We start from the raw sequence: 25794 nt of genomic DNA on the forward strand, positions 1-25794 counted from the left end.
CTTTCAAGTCTTAGCATCCCTCATATAACCCGCTCCCTGAGTATCAAAACATAGTTTCACATAGAAAACCCTCCAACTCAGAAAGCCGGCATTAAACTAGTGAACTAATCTTTGGCGATGGCCATATGATTTACAAATTTATTAACACACATTGATCTTGAATAAGTTAAGAATAATTCCCAGTCCACATGAAATAAATCTTTTGGCAGCATTTAACTCCGCCAAGTACAAGGTCCAGCAGGATAATTCCATGCTAACAAGATGAAAGATTACCGACCTCTATGCAGGTCATATCCTTCCCTAATCTCAAACGGTGTTCTCCTATAGTGAAAAACATCTCTCTTTCTCCCTCTTCCACATACACACACCCAAAGAGATCAAAAACGAAGAAGATCCTTACTCCCAACACAAAGTGATCAACACTTGCCCCAACCTCATCAAACCACAAGTAGAAAAGGCAACTAAAAAGCTCCAAAACAAACCAAATGTCGCAACCCCAGACAAAAAAACAGCGAAAATTAACGATCAACAGAAACCCCGTCATGAATAATTCGCAGTAATCTTCCCGTTTCAAAAACCACAAAAACGGAAATTTCCAGAATCAATCAGTCACCAGCATGAACATGTCACAGAAAACGAAAACAAAAACAAAAACAAAAACAAAAACGAGACATTACAAGATGAGAAGGATTGAGCTTCGATTTTAGGGTCGCTTCAACATGCTGCCTGGTCACCGCCATCTCTGTATTGCTGTTGGTGCCGGGGTGCAGCAAGCTGAAGCCTGCGTGGGTTTTAAGCGTTGAAATCAAGATTCTGTGGTGAAAAGCTAGACCCGAAATGAGAAGAGCCCGCAAGAAGTACCCATAAAGAAGTTGAAGAGGCCCACTTATCCTTTTCAGCCCAGAATCCACTTCTCTTGCCAAGAATCTTCATCTTTGGAATCTATTTTTTATTTTTTTTAATCAAACGTTGATTAATATAAATATTAATAAATTAAAAAATAAATAATTTAATTAATACACTCCCATTATAATAAATTAATTACTCACAGTACGTAAGATAAATACTTACACGTTTAGTCAGACTTAAATAATAATTTAAAACTTGTTTATAAAATCTCAATCAATCCAGATTCCAGATTGTTTAAATACTTAATTTTGTTATTGAGTATAAATAATTTATTCTAAAATATAAAAATAAATAAATAAAAATAATGATATTAATTAAAATTAAATAAATTAATAAGTATAAAAATATAAAAGGATGTTGTTGAATATGAAATAAATTCAGATTATTTAATGGATTAGTTTACTTAGGAAAGTGAGTGAATTTTTGGAATGATATGTTTAGTTAGTACCAAAGTTGCTAAAACACAAAAAGAGTATCTTTTAAAAGATAGATAAATAAATTTTACAATGGTTAAATTTGACTTTTTTCTTAAATTTCTATTTTCATTTTCATCTCTTGTAAAAATACAAACTCTTTTATCCTTAAATATATTTATATTAAATATCAAAATACATAAAATATTACTAAATTATATTTTTCAAATTTAGATATCTATATTAATATAAATATTACGAAATTATAATAATTATAAGTTATAGATTGATTTAAATATAATAATTATTATAATTATCTAAAATTATTTTTAATTAATTAAAATAAGAATCTTGCTCAAAATACAGCATAGACTTAAAAAGAATCTACCAGAATGGACTAATGAACATACTGAAGCAGTTAAGCTGATCAAACAAAAGGTTAAATATAGAAATTTATTTCCTTAAACCCCTCATTTTTTTAGAGCTACCATTCTTAATAACAATTTTGGATTAAATTATCTAAAAATCTCAAATTTTTTTCAAATATAACTTTATAATATTTCTATTAGTTTTTCATCACCTCCTCACTATTATAACAAATAACTAAATCCCATACATATAATTAAATACCTGGAAATAGATTAACTAGAATAAGTCAATTATAATAATAACTACATCTAATAAATTAAGTAATTTAATTAATTAGCCATAACATCCTTAATTCAAATACTTCACTAATCACAAATTTATATATAATCAAATTTATTAACTTTTTTGATTAAACATGAACTCAAATAGTAAAAATTATGTTTAATAAATTTACCAACCGAACAATATAACATATAAAAATTAATCATAGTATTTGGTTTCAGTTTTGGCCCATGTCTGAAAAATACATGTGTTGGCCTGATTTGTTTTGGGGATTCTTGTGGTGTTTTGAGATATTTTGAAATAATGTCTCATTTGTTTTGGTTCAAATAAATGTACAGTAATTATAGGCCCTGTAGACCCTAAAACTAAAGGAATTATATACATACTCATACGTACATAAATAAATATATATAAAAGAGACATGATTCGACAATGAACATTACTTTTTGTCTCTCACTAACCAACATCAAACATACCATACTTATTTTATATATCTTCAAAAATAAATCAAAAGATACACATACTTATTTATCTTTATTTTTTTCTCTCTATTTTCACTGAACACACCAAAATAAGTAAAAAATAAAACCAAACACGGCAAATAGTTTAATGTGTTAATTTCTCATCTATTTTGAAACGTCAAACATTGGAAGCATATGAAAATGGTGTTAAAATGCAGTACAAAGCTTTCTTTCACATTTTGTATTAACAGTGTGTAGTGACTACAAATTTAATTACTTATATCCATCACCACTATTAGTGGCTAAGTGGGTGGGCAGCCACGTGAGCTTGCCTCAAAATTTATCCTTCTTTTATTATTTAATTTTAATTTCTTTAATACTTACTGATCTAACAATTATATATGAAAATCTTTAGACATTACATGTCTGTCGTCAATGAAACACGACACTCATTACATGAATGCATCACTTAGGGTAAGTCTCTATCGAACCCCTTAATATCCATTCTCGAGGGTTCTCGACTTAAAATGTTTCAGATCAACCATTAGAAGTTATTTTCATAGTCGCCATCAAATTCGCAACCCAACTTTATTGATTTATCTGGCACGTAGACTTTATCTCTAAAATACAGTAATAACAAATAATCATAATACGATAAAACCAGCCAAATAATATACTACATTCATAATTTTAGCATTATATCGGATAAAATCATCAACAATATATTTCAAAACAACGAACCAACTAATTTACCTAAAACAAAATTAAAATTTACTTCCACGTTAAAAAAAACAAAAAAAAATAAAGGGAAAGGAAAAAAGAAGAGATAATGGCAAATGGGAAGAAGTGAAAAAGAATTGGGTGGTCCCAATCAACAGTAGGGCTTACCATTACCGTGTGGGGCAGAGCACAGCTAGATTTTTTCCCTTCTCACCGCCTCTCCTGAAATAATGGAAGGGGTTAAATGCTTTACTCTTTGGGAATAATAATAATAATAATGTGAAAAAGACATGCTTTCCTTTCCTTACATTACGTATACATTTTCCCAACCATTTCACTAATTATGCCCTAATCATTACCTTATCTTAATTAATTTTATCCACTATTTTCTTTTTAAAAAAAATTGAATTAGACTATTTAGGGAAGAATTTAAAATCCATTAATTTTTAAAAGTTCGTCTAAAAATACTATGGATTAATTAAGTTGAATCGACGTTCACTCATAAATTAAATAATGATTTTGTATAAATTTTTGGTATCGAGATAATCATTTCTTTTCTGGGATTACATATTTGGCTTATCGAAATTTTTTATTTCAAATTTTATTGTATCTTTTATTTCGTTCGATATGTGCATGTCGTGCTTATAAATATTACATCATTTATTCCATTTTAAAAAAGCCTGTTGCGTCCGTAGTTTTTATACGTTAACTGAACAGAAGATGAAATTGATTTTTGAGTAGAAACGATAACAATACATCATCGAAATAAAGAATTATAAAATAAATTATAATAAAATTTACATAAAGTAAGACAAATATCCACACATTTGATAAATCTGATCTCCATATCAGGTGGGTTTAAAATATGAAGAGGTTAAATGCACATTTGTGACTTAGACCCCAACAAATGTGGTTGAGTACTAATTTTTTAAAGCTTAACCTAAAGATTTAGATCTCAGATCTCAAAAATTAGTATTTTAAATTAATAATTCCATGTAAGTACAAACTTTGATTTACCAAAATAATTGTTATTCACCTACCAACCAACCAATTTTGTGGTGCTAATTATTAATTCACGTATGATGCATTCATATATTTTAATTATTTCATTAAAAAGAATTTACAAAACACATGAATATGCCTCTTTTTAAAATTAATAATGACAGAATAATTGTTTGATATGCCATAATTATTTGTAGATTGTTACTTACTTATTGTTGTATTAATACCTGCATTGGTAATGAAAATTGCGGGGTGCGTGGGATATTCGTGGTATGCGTATATATATATATCTAATGAATAAAAAAATATGCGTATATATATATATATCTAATGAATAAAAAAACGTTTAATTCTATAATGAGTTTAATTTTTTGTACCATTTGATCCAATTTTTGATAATTTCTTTCGGAATTAAATTTTATCGAAATCACGTTTTGAAAAAAACTATAGGATATGTAGTTTGTAATATTATTTTTAATTATTTTTCATCTTATTATCCATCGCGCTTGTCAAATAATTTCTTAATTCATTCGTCGACGTTAAGGATAAGATTAATTTCAAGATTTAATTATAAAATTCTAAATTCAAACACTATAATCATTTTTCTAAAATTAATTATGATACTATTTTCCTTTCAATTAAGAATTTAAATATATTTATTTTTACGCTTTTATTATATTTTTGCCAAATCTCGAGCCATACCGATTCTTTTAATTGATGCCGAAGTGCAGATACAATTCATTTTTTTTTTTTTGAATTTTTTGAATTTGAAATTTGGTTATAGCAAAAAAGAGGCAAACAAAACATAGCTAGTGGGAAAATACAAAAAGAAAACTTTGAAAATTGAATTGTGGGCCAAACATTGGAATTTAATATTAGCTTTCAAACACAACCATACAAATTACAACTTGCTACTATTTATCATCTCTATCCTTTTCAGGGTGAATTTGCAACCCTTTATTATAATTATTTTATTATTCAAAATAAGTTTTTATATTGAAATTTATGAATTATTTTTTTAAAAATAAATTTATAATAATTATTAATAATTATAATATTATATATTAAATATTAATACTAAATAACTAATAAATAATATCTACTATTAAAATAACATAACAACTATTATTGAAATAGAATAATAGTCCGTAAATAGTTTTGGGGCTTCAACTTTTGACGATTGAGTTAGGGCTCACCGATATTGAAGAAATTATTTTTAATTTACGAGTATTATATTTTTACCGTCTAAATTAAGCTAATTTAAATAAGAAAAAGTTAAATAACTCTTTATCAAATTCTGATAAAATTATAAATATTGAAATATTTTTTATATTGTTTTTTGTGTTCTTTCTATTTTTAAATACTACTAATTTTTACTATTATTGAACTATGACGAAAAATGACTTTTTTTATAATTTATTTTCGTCACAAAAATAGGAGCTATTGCCGACGTCTTATATGGTTGAAAGCCTAAAATCCATGTCCAATTTCCAACCTCTCTTTTTTGACCTTCAACTTTTCCTAATATCCCAAAATGGTCACACGAAAGTTGCTTCCATACTTGAAGATTTGATTGGCTGGATGAAAAGTCAAATAAATGAGAATTTGAAAATTGCACTTTTTGGACCAATAGATTTGTTACATGTCATTGGTGTTATCTATCTTGGACCCTACTTGAACATTGCCCTCTCTTATCTTTATCCCACCCAAAGAAACCCTAACTTCACCACCCCACTTTTTGTTTAAATATTTCATATTTTTGATGGGGAAGAGAGAGAGACAGAGGAGAGAGAGACAGAGACTGAAAAGAATAAAAGAATCCATAAAAAAATGTGGTTAAATTGGGAAAGAAAAAACTAAAACTCAGAAATTCAAACCAGTCCCAAACAAGAAAAAAACCCAGACAATATTTTTACCTTAACTGCTAAAAAAGAAAAAATTCTTCACCAAAGAAATTTGGTGGGATAAAAATAAATGAAAAGTTTGAAAAGTTGGATTTCAGTTTTCACCTTGGAGGATTTTTGAGCTTTACTGGGCGAGTTAAGTTGTTGAAGTGATGTTGGATAGTTCAGTTTTCTTGGAGAATTCTGGCGGTGGTGGTGGCTCAGGTTCAGATGGGGTGGCGGTGGAGCTCAGGAATGAGGGCGGCAGCGCCGGTGCTGGTGATGAGGGTGACCGGAATTCAGCTGGGAATCGGTGGCCGCGTGAGGAAACTTTAGCTTTGCTGAAGATAAGGTCTGATATGGACCTAGCATTTCGTGATTCCACTCTTAAAGCTCCTCTCTGGGATGAAGTTTCCAGGTGTCGTTTTCATTTCGCTTTTTCTTGTCACCCCTTTTGGTTTTTTTTCTTTTTTCCTTCTTCTGGTTTAATTTCTGTTTTGGTTGAATTTGCTTTTCATGTTTTGAATTGGCAGTTATGGTATTAAACAACTAGCTTTGCTGTAAAGGTTGAGTGATTTGGTTTTTGCCTTTCAGCTGTTTGATTCATTGTATCTGTGGTAATTTTGTTGACTTCACTTGTATTACTTGAGTTGGCTGGCCTTTTCGATTTGTGGGTTTTGGCCAATTTTCTTTGTTTAATTGAAATGGATGGGTTGTTCAAAGCATCTGTGTGTTGTACTTCTATTGATCTCATTTATGGATTAGCTAAAGCCGAGAAGAGGAGAGTCAATGTAGTTTATGATTTGTTGTTATCAGGAAATTAGGTGAGCTTGGATTCCATCGAAGCGCCAAGAAATGCAAAGAGAAATTCGAAAACATCTATAAGTATCACAAGAGAACCAAAGATGGCAGATCCAGTCGGCAGAATGGAAAAAACTATAGGTTTTTTGAGCAATTAGAGCTTTTGGATGGCCACTTCTCGGTTCCATCAACTCCCTTGAACCAAATTCCTTCATATGCAATGGAAACGGCAGCAATAGCAACGTCAACTCCGACAACATCAGTGATGGCGAAGCCCATAAGTTCTAGTCAAGATTTTACTATTCCTTGTTCAAATCAAGATCCCAATGCTGAATTCATGTCTGCCTCCACATCCACTGCGTCCTCCTCGGGGAAAGATTCCGAAGGGAGTGTTAGGAAAAAGAGGAAACTAGTAGACTATTTTGAGAGGTTGATGAAGGATGTCTTGCAAAAGCAAGAGGATTTGCAAAACAAGTTTTTAGAAGCCATAGAAAAATGTGAGAAAGATCGAATAGCTAGAGAAGAAGCATGGAAAGTGCAAGAAATGGCTAGAATAAAGAGAGAACAAGAGTTTTTAGCCCAAGAAAGAGCAATTACAGCGGCTAAGGATGCAGCGGTGCTTGCTTTCTTGCAAAAGATAACACAGCAGACGCTCCCATTGCAGATGTCAGAAATTCTGACTCCATTGTTTGACAAACCTTCTGATAAACAAGAAAATATTTTGGAGAAACAACAAGGTTATTCACAAGATAATGGTGTTGGCGAAACTTCTATGCACGCTGACAAACAAGATCATAGTGCTGGTGAGATTGCTATTCAGACGAGTTCTTCACGATGGCCGAAAGCAGAAGTTGAAGCTTTGATTATGCTTAAAACTGATCTTGATTTGAAATACCAAGATAGTGGACCAAAAGGGCCATTGTGGGAGGAAGTCTCAACTTGTATGAAGAAGCTTGGTTACGATAGAAGTGCTAAGCGGTGTAAAGAAAAATGGGAGAATATAAACAAGTACTATAAGAGAGTAAGAGAGAGCAACAAGAAGAGGCCCCAGGATTCGAAAACATGCCCATATTTTAACATGCTCGAGTCTCTTTATGCAAAGAAGTCCAAGAAATCTGAACACAACTCAGATAATGGTGGTTGTAACCTGCAGCCCGAACAAATTTTGATGCAAATGATGGGCCAACACCAACAGCAGCAACAACCACAACAGTCGATAGGAGAATATGGAGACAGTGATCATCAAAACCAAGAAGATGATGCAGAGGATGAACAAGATGATGACAGTGGAGATGGTTACCAGATTGTTGCTAATAACCTGTCTTCGGTGGCTACCCTGGAGTGAGGAGATAATCCTGAAGTTCTTTCTTGAACTCGAAAGTGGATGATATCTTGGAAATTATTCAAGGTTTCCTAAGAAATGGAGGTCAGATTTTTGTGCAATGAGTGAGGGATACATATGATACATAAAGCTCAGCATTTGAAGCAGCACCAACCCAATGCGTATCTTCAACTGATGCTGGCTCTGGAAATAGTCGTGCGGAGAATTATATCGCCCCTTTTTCGCTTTTGATACCGGTTTGATTCACACTGTTTGTTATAGTTACTAGCTGTTTGTTGAGTTTGCTTGTACTAATAATGATAAATCATCATCAGTAATTATATCTGAATAAAGGGTGACTTGGATAAATTCATTTATATGCCTGGAGTAAACTGAGATTGCTAAATTTTTCCGCCTTTGTCGTTGCATTATTCCTATGAAGCATGGTTGAATTCTTGACTTCTGGTTACATATCTCTGTTTGATTCTTCAGCCCATGTTCCTGGTAATCATTTTTTATCTCTCCTTTTTCATTCTGAGTATGTGTATTGGGTGGAGTTTTCATACGCTGATCAACTGTCAGGGAGAAAGTCCAGCCCCTTGAATTTCAACAGAGGATGGATATGGAGGCATCAGGCATCTAAAGGTTTTGTAAGATGGATCAGACCAAATGTGAAAATGGTGCTAATTGATTTATGAAATCAACAAAAATTGAATAATTCCCTGATCTGTTTGGGCATGTCCGATTAATTTAAGTAACAATAATTCAATTGAATAAATAAATTATTACTAGCTAAGAAATGCTGATTTAGGTGGTTGTTGATAATTCATTAAATAATCAATTCAACAAAAGAAATGGTTAGTTACACCTAGATTCCTCTGAAAATACGAAATTACATTTTGTTCCGAAGAAGTTTCAATATTATATTTAGACCTTCTCCAACAATTCTTTGTTTATATCTGACCTGCTTTCATTATGGTTAGAAAAAATGTTCGTTAGCAAAAAAGTTATATAAGTTTCTATTTTTTACCATCATTTAACATTCCCATATAATTATACTTATAAGGGGTAGGGATAGTGTTATATATATATATACACGATCAAAATGATCTAATTGTAATGAAAAATTATTTTCGAATTATAATCATTGAACAAAAGTAACCGTTTATGAATGAAAAAATTAATAATTGTTTTGTACTTTTATTACTTTCCATATATGGGGTAAAGTGAACACAATTGTTATTCATATTTATTTAAACACTAAATGAAGTCAATACATATATAAGAAATAAATGAAGTGAAATGATATTTTTATATTATATTTAATAAAAATATATATTATTACAAATACTATATATATTTAAATGTAAAAATAATACTTAATTTCTAAAAATCAATTAAAACCACACGTAAAATAAGGTGCATCCACTACCCCACTCCCTCCCAGAGGATAAATTACTTGTGGAGATGGTAAAGTCCAAGTGAGTTGGGCTGATAGAGTTTAAATTCTTTAATCTAAATGTGCTCCCTTTACCACTGTTATTAGGGCCCATCTTGCTGGACTGTACAACTTTTGAAGATGGTGTTCAAGTTTAATGCTTCTTATTTTAATATGCATCCTATTGTTTTATGCATATTCCACTTAATTTCAGGTGCATTCAAATAAAAATACGTCCACACACAAAAAAAGGTCAGGTTCCAACCCCATTTAGAACATTGGGATTGATACAATGTATTCAGGTCGAGGGATCCATTGATTCAAGAGACATGTTAGATCCGGACCTATGTAATGACTATTATATTAGGTATATTCCATATTTATTTTTCTTTTAGTACAATGGGAGTAGGGGTCGAGGATAAATTGATTTTGAATTCGATCTCTCTCATTTATCAAGGAGAGTGATGTCAATTCAATCAATTTGCGACAAAAATTTCTGACAATTTCGAAGAAATTCTCCAAAATTTAAGTTTGCTCAATTCAGAAACTGTCACGTCAATACATTAGAGAGATGGAATTAGATTCAATTGCAAGATCACATATTTCATGTGTTTGTGCAATTTAAAGACGAACCCAAAATTGAGCCTTATTGTTCATGGCATATCCAATGCTAATTGTAATGAAATTTCCTTCCCAATCTCTTAAAAGATGGACTGCTTCGCATGCAAATACTTCCTTTTCAAATTCTAAATGTTTAATGATCATGCATTATATTTTCTTCACATATAAAAGGGATAATTACAATCCCATTTTATAAAGATCGGTATAATTATATGTAAATTTTTTGTAATTTGAGAAATTACATCTAGCAGCCCTGAGATTTGTTTTCGTCAAATAAATAAGTCCATCAATTAGTCAAAATTCATTGAATTTGCTAAAAATTATCAAAATAATAATAAAAAAAATTATTTAGTTTTTTTTATTAATATTAACAAGTTTAATAAATTTTGACTAACGTAGAAACTAATTTGTTAGATACAAGCAAACTTCATGGGTGCTAAATATAATTTCTCAAATCACATGGAGTTTATGTGTAATTACATCAAATCTGAGAAGATGGGTGTAATTATCCCTAAATAAAATTGTGTGAAATTTACCTTTTTTTGTTTTGACCAAATTGCCCCTTGGATAAAATACAAACCATAAAATTTTCATATTTTTTGTTATTTAAAAATGTCCAAGAAAAATAAAAAAAATAATTGAGAGAAAGGAATTTAAGTATATTTGTTCCAAGAAAAATCCAAATTTAAATAGAAAAGCTGTTATATGATATAATATTTTATATTAAAATATATATTATTTGGAAATTAGTACCATCCCAATTTAAAAACCCTCTCTCTCTCTCTCTCTCTCTCTCTACTCTGCTACCACTGTCACTTCTACTCCGGAGTTCACGCACTCCAATGGCGGAGTACGACCACCCCGCCACCAGCCACCACCACCACCACCACAACTTGATCCCCAAGGAAACCGCCCTCCAAGCCCTCAACACCATAATCCAGCTCCATTTCGAGAAAACCCTGGAGAAAAAACGAGCTGTCGACCTCCAAAAAAAGGAGCTATGGAAGCTCTTCCATCTCTTCTTCCTCTTCCTGGCCCTGGTGTTTTTGGGGCAGACGCAGTCTCCTCGGCTGCAGTGCCGCCATTGCTGGGTTCCGATTGGGCTGCTCTCACTGGCCCACCTCATCTTCTACGTGTCGGTGGCTCAAACCCTCCGCTGCATCAACGGGTTCAAGTACCAGCGGCGCTGCCACAAGCTAACCCTAGGGCTGGCGACGGAGAGGCTGAGGCAGCTGAAGGTGCGGCTGAGCAGCGGGGGCGTGGTGGATGAGATGGGGGAGGAGCTGGAGATTCATTATCAGGAGCCGCCGGAGAGCTATTTCGGTAAGTTCAAGAGGAATTGGGCTCTGTATTTTGGGTTCTTGATCTTGATTTACGGGTTCATGGTCTCCTCCTCTGTTGTTCTTCTCTGTTTCTAGTAGAAATCAGATTTGGTATATTCTTTTTTTTTTTTTTTCAAATTCTTGGTGGGTTTGTAGTGGATCTTTTGATTTGTTCATGATTTTCGTGCTTTTACGGTGATGGGTTCTTCATTTTTTGAAGAAAATATTTTTATTTTAATTCCTTTTCTTGTCTTGTTTATATGCGCTTCTTGAAGTAAAAAATGAGATTGTAGATTTAATTGTGGGAATTTTCCTATTGGTTGTTGGGTTCACAGTACAAGTATAATAGGACTGTTTCATAAAAGCACTTTTTAGCTTCTAATTCTAAAAAAATACTGTTAAGGTGTTTGAAATGTGGATTTTTATTTTTGAAATTGTTAAAAAAAAATGCTTTTAGATCAAAAGATTACTATTTTTGTAAATAAATTCATTTTTTATTTTTTATTATTTTATCCTCATTATATTAATTTTAATTCAATTTTATTATTTTTTTTATAATTTTATATTTAAAAGTTGATATTGAAATTTTAAAATAATTTAACAATAATCAAATTTATATTTTCACATATTAAATATTTTATAATTTTATACTTTATTTGCTATATTATCTAATTATATTATTCGTTTATTATTAGAAAATATAAATTAGATGGCTATGATTAATTAATAAAATGATTTTTTTTGTTTGCATTTGTGCAAGTTTAATTGTTGTCTATTAATCAACAATTATATTACTTAATTAGTGGGATCATTATTAAGCTAAATATTCACTTTTTCTATTAATGTTTCAGAAAAATTAAATATGAACTAAACTAATTAAAATAAAATTTATTATTTCTTTTGAAAAAATTATTATTATTGACAAATAACAAATACCCATATAAGCAAAAGTGATTTTAATGGTTTTTAATCAATTAAGTTTATTTTAAAAAAGTGATTTTTTTTCAAACACTATCTAATATAGTTTTTGTCTACTTTTTATTTTTTCGACCAACACTATCCACTTTTGATTCTTCTACAACTTTCAACTTTTTTTATAAAAATTACTTTTCCAAAAGTAGAAGTTTCTGCAAATACTACTTAAATTGGGTCTGATTGGATTTGACCTAATTAAACGGAAAAAAAAATATATATATTAGTGTGTGGTTAAAGAATATTGATGATTTATATAACAAATGAATTATATTTATTGGTCTTAAAAAAGTTCCAACTAAGTAGTTTGTCTATATTATTTATTAAAGAGAGATTTGGGGGGAAATTATTTAAAAAATATGAAAAACAAATATATTAGAAATTTGGTGCTGTTGTGGAATTCTTAAAAATCTAAGTGGCATCGCATTTACGAAACGCGGTGCCTTATATTTTGTTTTTAAAAAAAAATTAATATGTCACTGCAGTAATAAATCGCGGTGACATAATTTTTAAATTTTTTTTTTTTTTGTAATGAGCCACCGCGATTGCTGACCACGGTGGCTCACTATATTTAAAAAAAAAAAGAATGAGCCACCGGTGTGGCTCATATTAAAAAAAATAATTGACTGTCACACTGCGTTGAAGAAGCGCGGTGACAGTCGACTTTTCAGCGCTTTTATTGTCTGTGACACTGCGCTAAGGGTAAAATTATTTTAAAAATGCGAAAAAAAAGAAAATTAGAGATTTGATGTTGTTGGAAAAGTTTTAAAAAATCTAAGTGGCACTGCATTTTGTTTATGCGGTGCCACAATTGTGATTTAATTTTTTTTTATGTCACCGCGGTAATAAACTGCGGTGACATGTTGAAAACAAAAAAAACGTCATATGGATAAAGTTGTATCCATATAATTAAAACACCAAGAAAATAAAAACATGTCACCGCAGTTCATTATGGCGGTGACATAAAAAAAAATTTAAATCAAAATTATGGCACCGCGTTAACAAAACGCGGTGCCACTTAGAGTTTTAAAACTTTTCCAACAACATCAAATCTCTAATTTTTTTTTCTGCATTTTTAAAATAACTTCACCGAGATTTGGCTCCAAATAACTACTATAATTGAAAAAATTTAATTATCTAAAATGCCCTTAAATATATTTTTACTATTAATTTCTTATTTATGTACATTAAGGTAATTTATTTTATTAATTTTGATTGATTATTAAATTTATCTTACTTTTTTGTTATTTAATCGAATAAATATATTAAAATTTTTATTTTTTTACGCATGTTCAATAGTGGTATAAATAAGTCGAATTCAAGTCGAGCTCGGCAAAAAATTTCAGCCTTGAGCTCGAGCTCGAGTACATAATTTCAAGTTCGAACTTGTTAAAAGAAATATTTTTTTGTTAATGATTAAAATAATAATTATTTTAGAATATTTATTAATTATGTTAGATTGACAAATGCAAATTATTTTGCATATGATAAAAAATAATCCTAATTTTCTTTAATTATTAGATAATATTAAAAAATCAATTACTAATATAAAAATAAGAATATATAATAATAATGATAATAATAATTAATTAATTATAAAATTACAAAGCATAAATTTACATGAAATTACTATGTTAGGAATATACAACTTAATATTATTTTTATCATATGTCTAATATTAGTTTAGTGGTAACATAATTAATATACATATAGAAAATGTACATAAATTTATTAAGTACTTACGCATAACATAACCTTGGTATAAATATATACTCCCAAATAAATGTATAAAATATTTTGAATTTTTAAAAAATTACAAATGAATATTAAAATATAATAATAAAATGAATTTTTCATGATGGACAAGTAAATTTTTGCATTCATTTTATTTTATCATAATTAATAATAATTATTTAGCACAAATTTTAATTTACAGCCATTAGAAATACAATTCATATCCAACGAGTGTGGATCCAATACTTTACCCCGTAGAACAATTTGTTTCAACATTACATTCAGAACTAAATGATTCTGTAGGGATCCATTGATTGTGATTCATTACTTTTGCACACACAATTATTTTAGTAGAAATTGATTTTGAACAATCATGAATATGTAGAAATTTTCCAACTAGTTCTATAACTTTTAGATATTTCGCTATTTTTATTTTTTCGTGCCGAATTTTGCAAAAATTGTCAGAATAAATCATGTGGCCCTTGCGACTCTGACATTTTTGTTTCAGTGATTTTTGCAAAATCCGGCACTTAAAGGACCAAAATTACGAAATGTTAAAATATTACAAGATTATTTTGCAATCCTAAGAAAATAAAGATAAAAATACCAAAATACCAAAATTACATTTTCAGAACTAATTGAAGCCAAATTTTGAGTATTGCAATTATTTCTTTCTTTATATATATATTTTTTTGCGGAGATTTTTAGAATATGAGTAATTGAAATTGATAGGATGAGGTGTGACACTTTATTGATTGTGGATAATAATACAACAAAGTATTGATAGTGTAATAAATGTTTGGTGTTGATAATTATTATGAATGCTTTGTAGGGAACCCCTCTACCCTCAAATTATTCATTTTTCAATTTTAACATATGGTTATTTATTGTAATTAATTTTTTTGATGAGTTGGATATTTTTGTTAATATATATATATATATTTGAAGGGATTAAAATCGAGCAATTTTGACCAAATTCTGAATTCTTAGAATTTTGAATTTTTTTAATTATAAATATACTCTGTTTGGTAAGTAGGCATTAATTTCATATGTTATAACTTTCAATGCATTTGACATATTTAAATTACATCCCCTATTTATTATCATTTCTAAATGAATTTTATATTTAAATTGAAAATCGACTATAGGTAATCATATATTTTTAATATTAGTTGGTAGTGTTATTTCTTTTTATTTTCTTGCAACTGAGATGATGATACATATAAAACTATTTAATTATGTAAATAAATGCATAAATAAATTAAAAAATTAATAATTCGAAATCATTGAATCGAAATTTTACGCATAGTTAATTTTTTAAATGTAATTTAAATTATAATTAATTAATCTGTACAAAATTTTGAATTTTTTTGATTATATTATTGATAACCATTGCCTTAACTTTCACTTAATCATAATTAAAGTCACAACTTTAATTATAATTACTCTATTTGGTAGCTATCCATTTTGTTGACTTTCCGCATGCAATTAGCTACCAAATTTAGCTCAATTAGTATATTTTTATTTATTTTTTAAATGTGATGTATTGGTTTATATATTTTATTCTTATTTATAATATATTTAAAGTATAAACAATTATTTATTATATTCATGCAGGGAGGACATGCCACAACGGCTAGTAACAAAAAAAAAATCTATTTTTACTCACAAATAGTAGTTACTTATACCACGACACCAATTTTTTAAAATTATAAAAGATATTTTTATGTAATTTCAACCATCCATACTCAAATTCTTCTTTTAGATCATAAAGATTCAAGAGGTAATTTAATTAACATGTTACTGCAATCATTCAGATATATTTTTATTTTTTTATTTTTATTTGTCGTTTCACATCTTTTAAAATTTTAATTCCTTTTCTCTCTCTCTCTCTCTCTTTTTTTTATCTCGTTCATGATAATGTATAAAATTAGAAATTTAATAACTTTAAAGGTTAATTATATTTTGTCATCCGAACTATGATTGTTTTTATATTTTGGCATCTAATTTTTTTTTTTTTGAATCAATTTACCATTTCAGCTTTATGATATTTTGCACTTTGCCATTTATAACTATTTTTTTACCATATTATTTCCTCAAATGTAGTGCACATGTGATATTTAAGGGTTATGATGTAATATTTTTCATATATGCGCAGCATGTGATTTTTTTTCAGAAAAAATAGAAAAAATGATCATATATGATAAAGTGCAAATTTCACAAAATTGAAATGGTAAGTTGACACAAAAAAAAGGTTCAGACGCCACAATATAAAAGTGGACATAGTTAAAATGACAAAATATAATTTACCCTAGTTTTAAAGAAGTACATTGATTTTGATAAACATAATAAACTTTTTCTTCATAAATATATTATTAATTATAACCGAAGATATAAATACTATTTTTTCTAAATTTTGCACAGACAAGGAGTGTGTCTGAATACTAGTACAAATAACTGGTCATCTCTTCATGTCCCAGACATCACTCTATTGCTTGTCATGAAACCTTTGGGTAAATTTTCCTGTGGGTTGAATGCAATTACCTTGTGAAATTAAAAAAGATATAAAAAAACCACATGACATTTAAAAAATGACCCTCCGAGACGACTTCAATATCAAGGAAGTTTTCTGTAATTTTTATTTCTTCCTACATTTTTCTAATTTTAGAAGAGGTAAATTGTATTTAACCCAATTTCGGTTATGCCTCGACAAGTTTCCTTTGCAAGTTCTCTCAACTTTGACATATTTCTTCCATCTTTCCGTAAAGGGTTGTAAGACAAACTTCTACGATGAAAATGTTGTCTTTTTCAATTGTATTTTGCAAAACTAAATTTTAAACGACTATTTACATTCTATTACTACTGATATTTCGAGTTCCAAACACCAAAAAGCGATCATAAACGCATATTTATCAGATTGACAAATTGAAAAGTACAATACCCAAAAATGAGAATATGGTTGGATTAAGCAATAAAATTGTATTTTACATTGAACTGTTGTGTCAAGCCAGTATATTTTTACAATGAAAATCTGTATAAACAAACATATTTTGACTTTAATTACTGCATCCGAAACTAATAACGAAAAATATAAAGCATAAACAGACAGACCTGAATCTCGGGTTTGAATCCTAATCCTGTGCACATGAATAGGAAGGGATGCGTATGAAAAGAAAGCTGAAACTGAAGTTTGCTTTTGAAGTAGACAAAATTAGGATAAGATGAGCACAGTTTTCTTGCTTTGCTGTTTCCTTTCTTACCATTTTTCGGCAGACATCATTAAACTGTATTATAATGGTGTGTGTATCCAACAATGAAATACATGTTTTTAGACAGAAAAATTTACAGTAGAGTAAGAAAACCCTAAAACATGGTAGAGGAGGATAAGAAAGTTGACATCTGCAGAAAGAATATTGATTCCTGATGTTAAAAGAAAGATAAGCTAAGACGTAGAAAAAGCATCGCACAGTGATTTGTATGCGTTGACGCAATGCTTGAATTTCTCCTCAGCATCTGCCTGTAAAATCAAAATTACATGTCAAGCAAAAGCGGGTTTCCTTGAATTATAGAATATGAATGGGGGTGAAACCCATGGGTTTAAATACCAAAATCCACTCATATCAAGAGTATTGACATAATATTAAACAAAACATGAGCATTTACAATACGTTATAACAAATGTAGATGGAAGCGACTCAAGCAAGTATGTTAACTTGTAGTTCACATGAACTAAAGACATTTGATTTCACAGCTTAAGTATGTATAAAACTTGACCAAAGAATGACCATTTTATGTAGAAGATATTTTGAGCAAAGAAGATTTAAGATGTTACAATTGAGGGAGTAGAGCAAGAATATACGAATATTGTAGCAAATGAAAACATGGTGGAATGGGTTCCAAAATTTAAATGGGTTTGACACGCCAACTATTCATAATCTCAAAAAGATTAATATTGTTCAAGGCACTAAGATCTCTTAAAGCAAGTATATCTATCAGTTATGTGATAAGAAGCAAAAAGACACTGAGCTTTTCTTGTACAATTACAAGAATTTGAGTTCTTGAGAATTCAATTCCTGAAAACAGATGCAAACTGAATAACGACGTAACTCAATAGGTATTGCATGCGATGCAAAATGGACAAAACTGTATTTTTGGAAGTTGTGCCTTGATATAAAACAATTATTTTTTTTCTTTTCACTGTTGAAACTGTTGTTCTCAATATTCAATAGGGAAGCTACAAGAAAGAGAAGAGGTAAGTAAACTAAAATCACACTACTGTGGTCACAAAAGAGACTCTTGAAATTGAGATGGAATGAAAATGGAAGGGATCACAGATCTAACTGCACCATTTTCTATTTCAGATGGAATTGTATCCTGTTTCGATTTTCATTATAAAATGTGCTGCTTCAGCTCTTTTGTATTCTGAACAATTCCACAATTATTTCCATAGACTGAGTAATTAAAGAAGACTATCTCGTTTCCTTTCTGCCCTATGGTGAATTGTGGTAACATAAAAAACATGGACCAACTAGTGAGGATACTCGTAGAAGTCAAATTACCAAACTTAACCACAAACTAAGAAACATCACTCAGCAAAATAGCACGTGATTTACTCATCAGATTTGGATCTTCTCAACGTTCTACTTTTCTGCTCAAATCCAACAAAAAGATATCCATTGTCATTTTACCATCTGTTTGACTGTCAAAACTATGAAAGAGGAATCAAACATCCACTAATGGGCAAGGTCCAAACATTGTTGAGATGAAAAAAATATACACGAAGTCCTGAACTAATAAACTTAACATGAAGCTGCATCAAGTGCTTATTACAGTGTTAATATGCAACTGATTGTTACCATGACCGTGATGACAGAAACACCAGTTAATTAGAGGAGAAATTAAAAGGGAAATAACTTACCCGTGAAGAACCTTGATGCTTATCAGGATGCCACTTCAACGCTGACAAGCGAAAGCTGCAGCGGAAGACAATTGCCATCAGTTGTTACATCAAGAAGATTAGCTATCATGATTGCAAGCTTTCTAATCGACCACCATCCTACATATTTAATGGTTATATACAACAAGCAAGCCAGAAAAGTACTTACGCAGCCTTGACGTCTTCAATTTTCAAAGGACCAGCTGTTGGTAAACCAAGGATTTTTCTATCAGCATATGTTCCTAGAATGAAAGACCCTGCATCAGATTCTGTCCTACTTTTACTGTCCTGTTCGTTAAATCTACAACCACCCCAACCAAAATTTCCCGTCCAATCAAATCCCATTTCCGACGGCCTGAATGTCCAAGTGAAGCCCTGTTTCCCAAATGTAGCACGAAATATTCTCTCAGGATTCTCATCATAATCTTCAAACATATTCTCTTTCCGATGCTTACCTGAAATTCAGCCCAAAAAGAAGAGACCAAAATATTAATGTTCCAGGAAAAATATTCGGAGGATGATAAGGTAAAATCATCACAATAGAGGAAATTTGACTTCATTATACCAAGAACATGCAGCAGAGAAATAAGCATTTCAGTGATAGTATCAGTTTGTTAACTTTTGGATTCTAAAATGGATTAAAACAACTACTGGGCAACTATGATGATGATGATAAAATTGGTAATTCCAACCAATGCACAATGTGGCATGGAATTGAAAACATATGCACGGATTCATGGGTATGGCATCTTCAGAAAAATAGATCATCACAGGTTGCACTTTGCAGCCATGACTAAGAATAAATGAAAAGTAAAATTCGAAAAGATGTCTTAAGTTGAATTGCCCATTTCTTCCTGGCAACTGTGCGATTTTATGTGCAAGTTATATGCGATTCCAGTATGCAAATTATACAATTCAAAATACATAAGCCTTAAGAGCAATGGTTATCTTGTTTCACTAACTAATGTATGACGCAGTGTGTAAATTGATTGACCCCTTCTTGCTGGCAGGTCTATGATTTCATATATAAGTTACCTGCTCTCAGTGCTCTACTATTAAGAAGCCTTGTAACTAATAAACCACCACATAAAAAGAAAACAGATTGTAAATCATCATCCTTCCATACATTTTGAATAAATATTAGCAGCAGGTGAAGTAAATCTTATATATATCATTTGAAAACAACTAATATCATTCTGTGGGGCATTTTCTACAAATTTCTATTAAGGAGATTATAACATTTATCCAACAAATTGCTAATATGCTTTGTGATCATCTTTAAACAATATAACTTCCAAACTTGACCATAGGGATGAACGTGACAAAACCATTCTTGTTTAATTTCTCCCAATTCTTTCTCTATTTTCTGAATTCTTTAGACATCTGAAAGATGTACACACACATCCCCAAGTCTAACTGGCTTTGTTCAGAGAATTATGATCCCAAGCTTCAAAAACTCATCGACTCACTCAAGGTCTCAAGATACCTTTTCTCCTTCCTCTCAGGCTATAGCTTGCCGAAACCCAACTTTCCCAGTAGAAGTTTCCAAACTAGGATGACCTTAGTGCCCAATGGGGTTAAAGAAATGGAACAAACTCACTGAGATACATTCCTGCAAGTTATGACCTTCGCCACTCCTTTCAAATGCCAAAAGTTATATGTTCAAGTTTTCCCTCAAAAAGAAGAATAAATATTCTAATTAAAGCTAATTAGAATATGGAGTCGCTTAAACACATTTTTTTTAGTAGTACATTGCAAAGAAAACAAAATAAGGATACATGATAATCTAAGTGGCACATTTCATACTCAGATGGAAATGACTCAGTTTTCAACATAATTACTCTCCTTTACATCTTAGGCAACAAACTTTAAGAAGTTGATCTTTCAATGTGATTTCACAAATGTTCAGAAAGGGAACAAACAAAAGGATTTCTTTTTGTTTTCTAAAGCCGTGACCTTTGAAATTGCAAGGAGATGGACTTAGCAGGCAACACAGTGCAGATTATATGAAAAAGAGATTTTGGTTGCAAGAATTCAAGCTTTGAAGAGAAACTTACGTTTCAATTTCTTGTGGCAAGCTCTCTTAGCTTGACGAGCAGACTTTATTCGAGACTTCTTGTTTAACTGATCTGCGTAGTCTGCTTCTATCTTTGCAAATGACTACATGTAGACAATGGATAAGGCAAAACAGCACGTGTTAGTAATCCAAAATGGGGGAGGGAGGGAACAATAAATAGAAAGCTATATCTAACAAGAACGATTTATAATGGAAACTTCAAAATCAACAGAACTGACTTCAAATATTTCCATCAACATCAGAACAACCATGAAATTAAGGGAATTAGGAAAGCCTGTGAAGAAGAAGGCTATGTTTTGGAGCATCTCAACAGTTAAAAATTCCAATATTCACTGCATATACTCCTTTCGTATATATGACAAAGACAACATAAATCAATCAGAAAAAATGAAGCAGAACTACAGAGGTATAATCAGCTACCTCTAAAGCTTAGGCTTCATGTTAAGAAGGGAGAGAAAAAGAAAAAAAACAAATGTAATATTCATTCTTTAATACTCCACTGTGTTTCTCGTGGGCCTTGTATAATCGGTGTAACCCCTGAAAAATACACTTTATGTTCAGTAGAGTTGTTAAATTATTTATTTCATTGGTTGACACATGCAGCTGATCAGTAGGGAAACTTGGAAACAAGGGAAAAGCACAAACTGTTTTGATGGTGAACTCCGAATCTGGGTACACCTCATGGAAGAGAAAGATGTTTTGTTTTTTTGAAGTGTGTTCAGTAGTACAACTATTACTGATTGAAATGAAGATAACTTGATTTCACAGCAAGCTCTCATTGTCTAGACCCCTACAGCTTGGAGAGAAAACAGAAGTAATTAATGCTCATTAACAATCTGGAGTTAGGATCAAGTTTAAATTGTACAAAAAGAAATCCATGAGCACAATGTACATGGTGCAAATGTAGATCTGCACATGAGTATGCATACATTTACGTTTACATACAAATATAGCACACCAGAAAATAAAATGCTGCAAGAAGTCACCCATGTATCCAAATATAGACATAGTAAATGCAGACCTCATCTCTTGATGTTGAGCACCCCCCGTTGAAGAGTATGCTTTTAAGAGCTCTCTTAGTGTCAGCGCGCTTCTGCCGTACTGCATATCTTATATAATTCTGAATGAATATTCCGATGTCAGAAAACTTCCATAAGGTTTAGCAATAAAGCAAATTTATCTTAAATGTATGCAATTGTTTCACAGACTACAAAGAGTTATGTGTCATCAGAAAACTACAAAATACGATATACACATCATCAACTATAGTCTAAGGTTAGCAGAAAAATGTAAGAATCATGTCCACAATGGGGATTCAGAGCAAGTTTTGCCTTTATCAGTCTGAATTCAACTAAACTCGTATCAATTGAGATATAACGAGTATTCTGCTCCAGACAGAATGGGTGACGTTAGAGTACAAACAAGTAACAACACAACCTACCCCAGCAAAGTGTTAATTAGGACAGGCAGGTTAAAGAGAGGTGCAGATGCAATTTAGTGAAGAGCATAGCAGAAGTACTGGGGTAGAGGAAGTCGCTAAACTTTAGGAAGACTAGGGACATCTTTGGTCTTTCATAAAATTATGTTCCAGAGGAAGATGAAGTTTAAAGAGAGATAAAACAACATGATAAGGCCTTTTGAGCAAATGGATTGCGCTTGAGGTGTACAAGTGTTTTGGATAAGTTGGAGTTCTTAGCTGCAAAAGAATCATCAGAGAAATCAGTTCAGTCAAGAATATATCAGACAAGTTGGTTGGTTTTCACAAATACAAGGTTGACATATTTGCAATTGCACTAATTGTCAAGATATTAAGCGAAAGAATCAACAAACAATTCACTGTGAGAGATCAATTGAGAGACAACTTAGAGCTTGTAGAATCAATTTACATTTATGCCTAGAATAGTGACTACACAAGCAACTTATTTCTCTGAAAGACTGTATGTACTTCAAGAATGCTGTTTTAGTGATGAATCTAGAAGGAAACCATTGCCAAACACAAATTCAGGAGTTTGAGAGAGATACGAATTATTAGGAGCAAGAACGAGAGTGGGAGCATCTTTAAACCAGATAATATTACATGTCTATTTTCTACAAGATGGGGCCCAGTAAAGACAATTGACAATTAATATAAATATGAAATGGCGAACTCTCAGGAAAAAGGTGATGAAAATCATATGGAATAAGGTTATTAAACTATTTTACTTGAGAAATGCCACTCAACAAAGCAAAGGGGTAGGGGAGGATTTATGGAAACCACCAAGGACAAGTTTTACAAAGTCTTAGCTGTGTTTAACGTGGGATTGTGCAACAAACACTTACTCCACAAGCAACGTTCAGTAATACAATCAATATAAAAAAATTAATGTAACTTCTTTACCTTTGATGGTTGTTGCTCTCCTCTTACATCCTGCAGCACGTTTCAGTTGTTAAACCGCTACATTTAGAAACAAACATGTATAACAGCCCAAAAGGATCAACTACCAAATAACCATCACAAGCAAGAATAAACTCGATATTGTCATCACAAAGTTTCACAAGACTAATAAATTCCAGAAAAGTTCCCACTATTGACAATGTTTCAGAATGATTTGTTCGACGTTGCATGTCAAATGAAGAACCATATCTTAACCATACAAGAGTTATGTATATGTATTATTCTTTTTGTTTCCTTTTCCCTGGGTGGGGGGGTTGGGGAAACGAATGGGAACACAGCTCTTTGGACTATATGAAAGACATTCAGTAATAAAAACTGATGATGGAAATATACAAGGTTCTAAAACTTATCATACTTATACAAACACAAACACCCCGCTGTGGCATAGAATCCTATCATCATGCCCCCAATGCTACGTGCTGCACCTCGTCCGCCTTTTAATTTATGATTAAGCAAAACTATACAAACACAAGAAAATGTAATAATGAGATCTCTTGTCATTTCAGCTTTAACAATACCCCTGTCACTAGAAGGAATATTTGATAGATCAAGACTACATTATCATTTGTAGGCCAAAGAGTCAAAGACTAATTGACTCTGTGGTTGCCAGTGGTCAACATGGTAACTGGCATGTTAAAGTGTACTGTATAAAACAGGCTTCGCCTACATCCAAATTGAGTCAAGCACTTGCTTAATTTTGAATTTGTTTTAATTGAATCAACAACACATCATGTACTTGCAAGTAGAATAACTTTGACATAACACAACTAGGAAAAATGCCAAATCATTCTGTAATCAGTTCTCAATGAATATCAATAAACACCAAAATCCTTTCACTACCTCCCATGTGTATCCACCATACACTTCTATCACAGTTAGACAATATATTGCTTCTCTTTTTCAACTAAATATCATTAAAACCAATAGCGTTTCAGTCAATTACTTCAATATACAAACAATTTCCAAATAGCAATGTCCCAATTGTAACTCCAGCGCCAAGCTAAAAAGGGCTTTACAAACACCTCACTATAAACCATTAAATAGCATTCCTCAACCATATAGATTTAGTTCATTCTTACTACCCAAGATTATTTCTTGTTAATATAAATCAAATGTTCCCCAAAAGTGCCTGGCATATCATGCCAACATCTATAACATTCCACCAACCATAACAACCGATTTCCTTCGAGATTACTACAATCCGAAATTACAAAAACAAACAAGACCCAAAGTATACATACACAAGAAAGAAAATCTGCAAAATATTAAAACAAGCAAGTTCAAACATACATACACACATATATATATATCCAACATTTATATAACTTAAGAAAAACAGGGGCGAAAGCAAAACCAAGAAAAGAATCTTACAAAGCTGAACTTGTTTTTCCATTTCTCAAAGACAGCATCAGTTGAATGGAACGAAGCCATATGGGTTGTCATTATACTTGTCGATTGAGCAATGGTGTTCTTGAGGATCAAAACGTTTCGCCATCTCGGTAAAACTTGCATAATAGAATCTACACCGCCGATATAGATAAGCAGACAACAAAAAGATGAAAAATGTAATATTGATCAGTGAATTTCCAACTACGGGGCATATATATATAGTGGACGGAGGAGAGAATTGGGAAGAGCAGAGAACTGCGGAGAAAGGGGCGATCTTTTGGTTATTCACCAGAAATGGAAAATATTTTGGGTTAACTGGCCTCTTCGCAACGAGCCAGGCTTGGCGAGCGGTCGGGTTGGGCGAATTGGGTTTTTGCCCATTTTTTCATTGGATCAATTGAGTGGGTTGGATTGCATTCGGATCCAATAAACCGATTGGTATAAACTATTTATAGGATTAAAGCGCGAGTTATTTATTTTTTTATTAGTAAAAAAAAAATATATTAATATAATTATTTTTAATACATTAATAATAATATGTCGTGAATGATTAGTAAAAATTATATTAATATAATTATAGAATTTTTTCTTACTTGAAGTGGAACTTTTTTTTTTTTCCTTAACAAAAATCTAATATGTAATTTTTCTAATAAAATTATTTAGTTTGAAATTTCATATTATCCTAAAAGAAAGGATATATAGGTTGTGTA

The 25794-nt window shown here is 31.1% G+C and overlaps 4 protein-coding genes across 4 annotated transcripts in view; 2 read left to right on the forward strand and 2 right to left on the reverse strand.

Annotated features, from left to right (window-relative positions):
- The window catches only part of LOC105178127 (protein BOLA2), a 1799-nt gene extending 965 nt beyond the window's left edge, over window positions 1-834 (reverse strand). Inside the window, exon 1 of the mRNA XM_011101500.2 lies at window positions 678-834. Within this exon, the coding sequence (XP_011099802.1) occupies window positions 678-740 (63 nt within the window). The 5' untranslated portion in view covers window positions 741-834. The remainder of the gene's footprint in view (window positions 1-677) is intronic.
- LOC105178128 (trihelix transcription factor GT-2-like) lies at window positions 5949-8540 on the forward strand. The gene is made up of 2 exons (XM_011101501.2): window positions 5949-6457; window positions 6856-8540. The coding sequence occupies exons 1-2, from the start codon at window positions 6213-6215 to the stop codon at window positions 8183-8185; spliced, it is 1575 nt and encodes a 524-aa protein (XP_011099803.1). The 5' UTR covers window positions 5949-6212; the 3' UTR covers window positions 8186-8540.
- LOC105178129 lies at window positions 10968-11780 on the forward strand. The gene has a single exon (XM_011101502.2). The coding sequence runs from the start codon at window positions 11063-11065 to the stop codon at window positions 11636-11638; it is 576 nt and encodes a 191-aa protein (XP_011099804.1). The 5' UTR covers window positions 10968-11062; the 3' UTR covers window positions 11639-11780.
- Window positions 17230-25392, reverse strand: LOC105178130. Its single transcript, XM_011101503.2, has 7 exons — window positions 25067-25392; window positions 23639-23668; window positions 22283-22381; window positions 21242-21344; window positions 19354-19639; window positions 19167-19221; window positions 17230-17765 (listed from the first exon to the last, which is right to left on the reverse strand). Exons 1-7 carry the CDS (start codon window positions 25205-25207, stop codon window positions 17691-17693), a joined length of 789 nt encoding a protein of 262 aa, XP_011099805.1. The 5' UTR covers window positions 25208-25392; the 3' UTR covers window positions 17230-17690.

This window comes from Sesamum indicum, linkage group LG15 (assembly GCF_000512975.1).
Source record: "Sesamum indicum cultivar Zhongzhi No. 13 linkage group LG15, S_indicum_v1.0, whole genome shotgun sequence".
Lineage (NCBI taxonomy): Eukaryota > Viridiplantae > Streptophyta > Magnoliopsida > Lamiales > Pedaliaceae > Sesamum > Sesamum indicum.

Coding starts and splice junctions, on each gene's coding strand:
- LOC105178128 (XM_011101501.2), top strand. CDS start 6,213: ATGTTGGATAGTTCAGTTTTCTTGGAGAATTCTGGCGGTGGTGGTGGC. Junction 6,458..6,855: donor CTCTGGGATGAAGTTTCCAG/GTGTCGTTTTCA, acceptor TGTTGTTATCAG/GAAATTAGGTGAGCTTGGAT.
- LOC105178130 (XM_011101503.2), bottom strand. CDS start 25,207: ATGCAAGTTTTACCGAGATGGCGAAACGTTTTGATCCTCAAGAACACC. Junction 23,669..25,066: donor GGAAAAACAAGTTCAGCTTT/GTAAGATTCTTT, acceptor AACGTGCTGCAG/GATGTAAGAGGAGAGCAACA. Junction 19,640..21,241: donor TTGCCACAAGAAATTGAAAC/GTAAGTTTCTCT, acceptor GCTGAATTTCAG/GTAAGCATCGGAAAGAGAAT.
- LOC105178129 (XM_011101502.2), top strand. CDS start 11,063: ATGGCGGAGTACGACCACCCCGCCACCAGCCACCACCACCACCACCAC.